Genomic DNA, 9,837 nt, shown 5'->3' with positions numbered 1-9,837 from the left:
AATTGAATCCCAGATATGTGGGTCCGTTTGAGATTTTGGAAAGAGTTGGTGAGGTGGCTTATCGACTTGCCTTACCCCTTCACTTGCAGGAGTACATAATATTTTTCATGTTTCTATGTTAAAGAAATATTTACCAGATCCAAGTCACATCGTGGAACTTGAACCAGTACAAGCCAGAAAAGATCTATCATATGAAGAATATCCTATACGGATTGTAGATCGTAAACAACAGGTGCTGAGACGTCGCAATATTTCTTATGTCAAGGTACAGTGGAGTCGACATTCAGAAAGAGAAGCTACTTGGGAACTAGAGGAAGAAATGAAGCAAAAATATCCCCAGCTCTTCGAGACTACAGGTATGAAAAATTTTGAGGACGAAATTTTTTTTTAGAAGTGGAGAATGTTATAGCCCAAAACCTAGCAGACCCAAAGCCCAAAACAGAAAAAAAAAAAAAAAAACAGAGTAAAACCGGGAAGAAGACTCCCGGTAGGAGTCTTCTTCTCCGACGAGACCAAAGCCTATTAGGAGTCCTAGGACCCCTCGAAAATCTTAGGACCCTCTATAAGAAGGTCTCCCCTCTTCTTAAAATTGATCCATCGGCCTCTTCTCCCTCACTTTCTCTCTGATTTTTCGAAGTAGAGCCGCAAACACCGTTGTGAATCCCGTCGTGATTGCCCGCCGACGAGGTCCCAGGAGGCCGAGGTAAGTCCTTCTCTTTTTCCCCTCTTCCTTCCCTTTCCTTCCATGCCCTTGTGCGTGGTGGCCGGCGACGAGCGTCGTCGATTTTTGGTCGGGAAAGACCCCTGTTTTTGGGCTTATTTTTCATGAATTTCCGGCGCCGGCGATCAAAATTGACCGCCGGCCATGTTTCCTCCGTGATCGGGGGAGTGGCCCCGTCGGCCGCCGGCCTCCGCCGTGGCGGCCGCGGCCCGAACGGTCGATCAAGGCCGGAGGACCAAGAGTCCTCTGTTCCGGTGCGGGAAGCAGAAGAAGAAGAAAAAGAAGAAAACGAAGAAAAGGAAAAGAAAAAAAAAAGAGAAAAAGAAGAAAAGGAAAAGAAAAAAAAAAGGCGGAAAGAGAAACTCTCTTTGCTCTCTCTCTCTCTAGATTTTAGGATTTATGAAATTAATTAATTAATTAAAAAAAATTAATTAAATTAGCAATAAAAATAAAAAATAAATAAATTTAATTAGGATATCCATGGATTAGTTCGAAAATCCTGGATGCTGTCGACGAATTGATCCTCGTGGGGATATTAGATTTTAATAATTTAGTTATTTTTAATTCGATGAAATTTTGATTTAAAATATGATATTTGATGTATCAGGTTCAGAGAAGGATTTTCGAGATCCCTAGAATTTCTAGTTTGGACTTTCTTTTGAGGTAAGTAGTGTTTACTTTTACTGAATTTATCTGGTAAATTATGAATTAAATAAATTTATGCATGCTTGTGATTGAAATTATTTATTGAAATAATTGTTGGAATTATTTATGATGAAAGTTAATTGTAAAAAATTATTTATGATTGAAGTTATTTGCTGAGCAATTATTATGATGATATATGATCTCAAAGAATGTTATAATTGATTTGACTTGAATATCAAATAATTTTATTATTTTGAAAATAATAAGTGAATTGGAAGACAATATGAAATTAACAACCTGACTGTGTTGAGGACCCCGCCAACGGGGCATATACGTTGGCAATTGACTGTCCTGAGGATTTATGTCGCCAGTAAGACCAGCGACATGTCGCCAGATAGTCCAGCGACAAAACCGCCAGTTAGACCAGCGGTTCCAAAAGATTTTGCTGCCAGATGATTCGCATCCCACCGCAAGCAGATACGCGGTATTATGACCCTGCCGCAGGGATAATGTGGTCATAGTCATGGTTGGTAAGAAGAATTTAAGAAATTGATGAAATTAAGAAGAAAAGCATAATTAGAAATTATGATGAATTGACTTTTATATATGATTGACAGTATAAATATGATTTCATGAAATTACATATTGATTTGTTATGCATAGTATTATTTGCCTGATTTATTCAGTTAAAGGTATACACTGCTTACTGGGCTATTTAGCTCATGATAAGTTTTATGTTTTTCTTACAGATCCAGAAAATTAGCATGATGCGGGATTTCGGTTGGGAGAGCGATTAGAGATGGAGTTAACTCATTGATTTATGATTTTTTCTCAGAATTGATTCAAGACTTTTAGTTTTATTTTTAGTGCTGACTTTGTCAGACAGTTATTTTCTTTTGAACACTGAGTTTTGATTTGTTATTTGAACTAAGGTTTGATTATTAAATATTGAAAAATTTATTTAACTAATTGTGAAGATATCATGATGAGATGCCTTGCATGCTTATGGAAAAAGTAATCTATAAGTATGCGGCGGTTGCCATGACCCTCGATTCAAATCTCGGGTCGGGGGCGTGATAAAATGTGTGACATGGTATTTTCCACCATTTTCTCAAGATTGTTCTAGATAGCAGATCAGCTAACAATTCCCATATATTTCGGCTCATTAAACTGCACAATTTTCCTCAAAAAGGGTGAATATGAAGTATTCGATTACCATCAACAAAGTTCAGTTTCTGAAACTTTTAAGCCAATCTTAGGTTTTTCTTTTTCCTCTAAAAAAAAAAAAAATTAATGTACCCGATGTTAGAAGTTGAGAACTGCTGGCTGCTGCTTAGTCCTTGAATTTTCCCACAAGGCAACAACCTATTGAACATGGAATAGAAGTTAAAAAAATGATGGCATATCTCTCCTTTCCCACAAAATTATGCAGAGGTTTACACTGAAACAAAGACGTAAAAACGCTATTAAAAATAAAGTCATCTTCCACCCTGCAAGGTCTGATATAGCAATCTGCATAATGACTATAACCAATTTACACACTGTTTCTATTACACAATCAGATGAAATGCACATAAAGATCATTCATAAAATGGCGTGGGAATTGTGGACAGAGGCTTGATATTAGCAGAGCTAAAATAATAAAGTTTCAATTCCCATGGATAGAGAGATGCTGAAACAGAAAAGAGAAGTGGCTACATTGTTATTAGGGAGCCAAGCAGAATGTAATCTAATGATATTGAGCCAGTTGCCTTCATCTGGTTTCCAATGTGTCTTCCATAGAAGGGCCTATTTTTTTTTTTTTAGTGGTACAAAAATCCAGGAACCTAAGCTTGGTAGCTAGTTAGGAAAGAAAAGTGAAACGCATACCTGAAAGAAGACGCTCACCAATTTTTCTCTCTTTACCCCTAAAGATAAGAGCATCACGTTCAACAGTTCTACCCAGCTCATAAAACATCTTTAATACTAATTTTTCGCTCCCCTACTCAATAGATTGGGTGGTTTCCTTCTCTTTTCTTAAAAACGAAGAAAAAACTGCACTTGCAATCACGCTTGCTAACAGGCCAGTTCCTATTGCAGACTTCCTAAAAACTCTGAAAAGTTTGGGTAATAGTCTCATTTTGATTAGTAATGGTATCAAATCAATTTCGACACTTTTGTATGGTGGATTATTGGTGATGCAGCGTCCTGTGATTCATAAAATTATAAATTTGGAATTCGTTAGTTTCCGAGCATTCCACAGTGAGGAATCAAGTGGTTGATCACCTCAGTTTCCAAGCTAATTGGGCTAGCGGCTCAGTCCCATGGCTCTCTCTTTCCTAAAGAACCAACTGGGCTTGGGACCTGGAGAGATTATTTTCTTGGGTTGAAAGCAAGGACAGTGACCCGTTCTTTCCTGAAAACGGAGAAAAAAAGAGTTTGATTCTTAGGTTGCTATTTTGGTTTACAAGGCAACATAGGTTTTATTTTAGGATAAAAGTTGAATTACATAATTGTAAGCTGATGTTTAATTTTAAGACATATTTGGTTGAAGAGAATTGAGTTCTGCAATGAGAGTGGAAATACTTAACTCCCATTCTAGCATTTTGGTTATGAAAAATTTTATTTTTATTCAAATTCTAAAGAAGGATAAAAAAATCATTCAAAATCGAATCTTTATTCTCCTCTAACATTCAAATCCATTCTGATTCTAATTCTAAATATGGTTATAAACCAAACAAATCAAAGGATATAGCCATTTTGATTTCCATTTCAATTCATTTCGGCTTCAATTCTAATAGCAAACTAAACACATCCTTATTATGTTGAGTAAAGTTTCCTTATGCATAGAAGACAATCGAAGGAGAAAATTATAGGAACAAGGTAACTGGTAAGCAAAATACAGTGCATGATTTCAAATGGAGGCAATGATACTATAAAAAAACTAGAAGATTTTCTTTTTTTTTTTTTTGAGATATAAAAGGAGGTCATATGCCATAAAAAAAATAAAAAATAAGATAATAATTATAAATGAAGAAAATAAACTCCAACACTATCTGTCGGTGCCAGAGTTTTTATTTGTACTGTCAGTATAGAATAGGAGAACTTTTGATAGATGCTGGAATTAATGGTGGATCATAAGAGGAACCAACGGGCCACTACCTCTCAAAAAATTTTGAAATATTTATTATTTATATATTTATATATATATATTGATTCTCTCAATATTTTAGTCTTACACACATTACGAATCTATTAATTTAAAAAAAATTATATAATTAATTTATATATTAATTTTTTATTAAAAATAATAAATTTATTAAATAAATAATCATTGTTTATTTATTCTTCAATTTTTTTTATTTAAAAATTTCTTGTTAAACAGTGGTTTTATAATTTTTTTTATTTTGATAATAATTTTAGATATATATATTTTTATTTTATTATTTATTATAAAATATTTTATTTAAAAAATTATTAATAAATTATTATTTTATCTCTCCAATATTTAATGTCAGGCTCCGCCGCTCGTTAGACTAGGGAGAATAAGATGACTATAATGGTGCTGGGCTGGAAATAGGCCATGGCCCAGACCCATTTCCAGATTTACTGATGGTGCCCACTGTGATTGAACAAGACGACGCACCTCGGACCACGGCACCAACCCAACATTTTCTCACCCCTTTCCTTTTCTCTTTCCGTCTTTTTTTGGCGTTTCCCACGAAGCCGGACGAGGCGAAGCCCCTCGCGTCGCCCGTCCGATCCCCGGACCCTTCATTTTCCTCCGTCCATCTCCCTTCTGTCATTATTTTTCGTCGCTTCTTCCATTAGATAGCGAGTCCAAATCAAGCCGATCGCGAATGGAGGGGTAACGGAGCTTTCCCCGTTTCCAAGACTGCGAGGATTTCGAACGGCAGAAGGGGGAGGAAATAGTTAGGGTTTTGATCTCGTTTTCCATCGCCAGGTTCGTTGCCCTCTTCCGCCCTATTTTATCTGAATCTAATATTCTTCGAATTCATCGACGGAAACCCTAGATCTTAGAACCCGTTTTGATCCGAAAATTTGTTTATTTGAGACGGATTTTGCACTGGGCTATGTGTTCTTGATTCAATCATCCTTCTACCTTTAATTTTTTTTTATTTGAGTATGTGTTATTTACGGTATTTGATTTAGTAATTTCTTGGAAATTAGGTCCAAAAGGCTTAGTCTAGGATTTTGAGGTGCTGGATCTTTGAAGTCTGATGGAAAACGGGGAGAATCGGTTGGGAGAGATGAAGATGGCTTCAGAGGATGGGGCCTCGTTGCCGAAATCGGTAGATGGAGTTGCTGGTGGATCCGACGGGCCGAAGGATGAAGCGAAGGATTCTGAAGAAAACGAGGTTTTTGAGGAGGCGATGGAGCCGCCACAACAGGAGCGGTCTGATTCGCAAGATTTTGCGGGACATAAAAGGGGGATTGTGGAAGTACCTCGCTGTGAGAAGGGACATGTGGGTCCTGACGAACAGGAAACGATTGGTCTGGAGAAGTATGATGAAGGAGGAGATATGCAGGTAAATGATCGGAGTGCTGATGAACAAGAAATGGTTGATACCGAGAATTTTGTTGGGTCAACAGATGCTTTGCTGAATGATCAGAGTTCCGAGAAACAAGAAGCACGTTTTTCTGAGAAGTTTGATGAGTCAATTGATGCCCAAGTAAATGATCAGAGACATGAAGAGCAAGGGACAACAGAGATGGAAGCTTCTACAGAGTCAGATCATTCTCTTCCTCTCAAACAAGTAGAAGACAGGAAAGAAGCCATGCCTACTGAATTGAATGGTTCTGAGAAGTTTGATGAGTCAATTGATGCCCAAGTAAATGATCATAGTTATGAAGAGCAAGGGGCAACAGAGGTGGAAGCTTCTGCAGAGTCAGATCATTCTCTTCCTCTCAAACAAGTAGAAGACAGGAGAGAAGCCATGCCTACTGAATTGAATGGTGTGGAAGCAGATGATGTTATCAGTGAAAATGTAGGAGATGTGGTAAAAGTTTCTTCTATTCCTGTGAATGATGGAGAAGTGATTCTTGAGGATAGCAAAGAAGAGTTTGTTGATGAGAATTCCAATGATGGTGAGCCTGATGAGGTGATTTCAGATGGGCTGCATGTAGCTGTTTATGAAAAAACTGAAAATGGAGGATCACTCGAGGTGGTTTTCGATAAGAACAGTGTGAGTTGCGGAACTGACTCAAAGGAACAGATTCCACATGATGATGGGGTTGATCAGATGCAGGATGTTTCAGTCCGCTCAAGTACCTTTCCCAATGAGCAGACGATAAATCAGCAGAGTGAAGAAGGTCCTTCTAAAATGGATAATGGGTTTGTAGGTGAGACATTTGCTTCTGTGGTGAAGGAAGATGAATCCACCAATCCTCCCATCACAGATGGAATTCAAGAGCACCCAAAGGAAGGCAGGGGGCAGAGTCCTAGCTCTGACAGCAAGTCTGGAGTTATCAAAGATGTCGGAAAGCAATCTGTATTGGTAGAAGGTTTAGGTGACTCAGGTTCTACAGATGATGAGGACAAGACTTATAGTCAGCAAGCACCATCTGCTACTTCACGTTTTGAGAATTCGGGAGGGCCTTCTTTGCCATCTCGTCCTGCTGGCCTTGGATCTTCTGCCCCCTTACTGGAACCTTCTGCTCGCTCTCTTCAGCAACCCAGAGCAAATGACTCTGTTCCACAAAGGCAATCTCAGCATTCTGAGGAGCCTGTTAATGATGATGCAGAAGAGAATGATGAGACCCGTGAAAAGCTGCAGATGATCCGGGTTAAGTTCCTGCGTCTTGCTCACAGGCTTGGTCAAACACCACACAATGTAGTTGTTGCACAAGTTCTATACAGGCTTGGGCTAGCGGAGCAACTCAGAAGAAACACAAATCGGCCTGGTGTATTCAGCTTTGATCGAGCTAGTGTGATGGCAGAGCAGCTTGAGGCTGCTGGACAGGAGCCCCTTGACTTCTCTTGTACAATCATGATCATAGGGAAGACTGGGGTGGGTAAGAGTGCTACCATCAATTCAATTTTTGATGAGGTTAGGTTGCAGACAGATGCCTTCCAACTGGGTACTAAGAAAGTTCAGGAGATAGAAGGGATGGTTCAAGGAATCAAGGTTAGGGTTATTGATACACCTGGACTTTCCTCTTCCTCCTCAGATCAGCGTCAAAATGAGAAGATTCTCTACTCAGTGAAGAAGTTCATCAGTAAGACTCCTCCAGATATTGTTCTTTACTTTGATCGGTTGGATATGCAGAGCAGGGATTATGGGGATGTACCACTCTTGCGGACTATAACTGACATATTTGGAGCATCTATTTGGTTCAATGCTATTGTTGTTCTAACTCATGCTGCTTCTGCTCCACCCGATGGCCCAAATGGTAGTCCTTTGAGCTATGAGATGTTTGTGACACAGAGGTCCCATGTTGTTCAGCAAGCAATCCGACAGGCTGCTGGTGATGTGCGGCTTATGAACCCAGTTTCCTTGGTGGAAAACCATTCAGCATGCAGGATGAACAGGGCTGGCCAGAGAGTCTTGCCAAATGGTCAAGTCTGGAAGCCACAACTTTTGTTACTTTCATTTGCTTCAAAAATTTTGGCAGAGGCAAACATGCTTCTGAAGTTGCAGGACAATCCACCTGGTAAACCTTTTGGATCTCGTGCAAGAGTTCCTCCATTACCCTTCCTCCTGTCTTCTCTTCTTCAGTCAAGACCCCAACTAAAGTTGCCAGAGGAGCAGTTTGGCGATGATGATACCTTAGATGAGGATTTAGATGAGGAATCTGACTCAGATGATGAACCAGATTATGATGAGTTGCCACCATTCAAGCGGCTTACGAAATCACAACTGGCAAAACTGAGCCGAGCGCAGAAGAAGGCATATTTTGAGGAGCTGGACTACAGGGAGAAGCTGTTCTATAAAAAGCAGTTGAAGGAGGAGAAGAAGCATCGGAAGCTAAGGAGGAAAATGGCAGAGGCAGCTAAGGATCTACCAAATGATTTCAATAATGAGAACTTAGAAGATGAAAGCAGTGGTCCTGCATCTGTTCCTGTACCCATGCCAGATTTGGCGCTGCCTACTTCTTTTGATTCTGATAACCCTAGCCACCGCTACCGTTTTCTAGATTCTTCCAGCCAATGGCTTGTCAGGCCAGTGCTGGAAACTCAGGGTTGGGATCATGATGTTGGTTATGAGGGTCTGAATGTTGAAAGGTTATTCGTAGTGAAAGATAAGATCCCAATATCTGTTTCTGGCCAGCTTACAAAGGATAAGAAGGAATGCACTCTTCAAATGGAGCTGGCAAGTTCAATTAAGCATGGTGAAGGGAAAGCAACTTCATTAGGCTTGGATATGCAGAGTGTTGGAAAGGATATGGCCTACACATTACGTGGTGAAACAAGGTTTAATAATTTTAGGCGAAACAACACAGCAGCTGGACTTTCGGTTACCCTCCTAGGGGATTCAATGTCAGCTGGCCTGAAGATTGAAGACAAACTGGTAATTAACAAACGGTTCAGATTGCTCATGAGTGGTGGTGCAATGACTGGTCGAGGTGATGTAGCTTATGGCGGTCGTCTGGAGGCAACTTTAAGGGACAAAGACTATCCTATCGGACGGAATCTGTCAACTCTTGCACTCTCTGTTGTTGATTGGCATGGGGACCTGGCAATTGGCTGCAATGTTCAGTCTCAGCTTCCTGTAGGACGAGGGACTAATGTGATTGGCCATGTAAACCTGAGCAACAGGGGGACTGGGCAAATTGGTATCCGGTTGAATAGCTCAGAACATCTTCAGATAGCACTGCTTGTGCTTGTCCCCTTTTCAGAAATGTCAAGAGAACACTATGTGGTTCTTCTCAGTCTATGTAGCAGGTCAACTAGCCTTGGAAATATGAGAAGCTGCTGAGCAGAACTTGCAAGAAATGTCAGAAGGCTGGCTATGTGCTTTTGGCATCAACTGTGAGTAAAGCCTAGCTTCTGTGTGGCATTTTTACTTTTCTTTATGCTTTTATGAGGGTACAATTTCTGGCAGAGTCTGTTAGATGACTTAGTGGTTCTCTATTTCATCAGAGCTTACTTAGGAGAAATTGCTTGATTTTCACTTCATGCCTTTGAGGGCAAATTCTCTTGAAACTATGTACTGAAATGATAAATGATAAGCTTTAGCATTTGATTTTCTATATTATTGAGCTCTTCTTGAACTTTTACACAATCAATATCTGTTAATACTATATAAATATTTCCCCTTGGTTCTGTTCTGTCCAGGATATGACATATAGTACAATTTCTAAGTTGAACAACAATTTGGAAGTTTGCTTGTTTTATCATTATTGATGACTAACTGTTTAGGGATTTTCTGAAGCTTGACTGGAAGACCATTTAGGACCATATCATTGTGTTTTTTCCTATCTATTTATATATCGACAAAACCTACTACTCAGAATATAAACTTATATGG

General features: G+C 39.4%; 1 protein-coding gene across 1 annotated transcript; it reads left to right on the top strand.

Moving 5' to 3' along the window:
* The first annotated feature begins 5,051 nt into the window (after positions 1-5,051).
* LOC105044086 (translocase of chloroplast 120, chloroplastic) lies at positions 5,052-9,559 on the top strand. Its single transcript, XM_010921883.4, is given in 3 exon segments — positions 5,052-5,309; positions 5,537-9,196; positions 9,199-9,559. Coding segments are annotated over 2 exon segments (3,660 nt in total). The 5' UTR covers positions 5,052-5,309; positions 5,537-5,586; the 3' UTR covers positions 9,249-9,559.
* Positions 9,560-9,837: the final 278 nt, after the last annotated feature.

This window comes from Elaeis guineensis, chromosome 4 (assembly GCF_000442705.2).
Source record: "Elaeis guineensis isolate ETL-2024a chromosome 4, EG11, whole genome shotgun sequence".
Taxonomy (NCBI): Eukaryota; Viridiplantae; Streptophyta; class Magnoliopsida; order Arecales; family Arecaceae; genus Elaeis; species Elaeis guineensis.
Note: the sequence above shows the minus strand (reverse complement) of the source record. Positions and strands in the feature narration are given on the sequence as shown.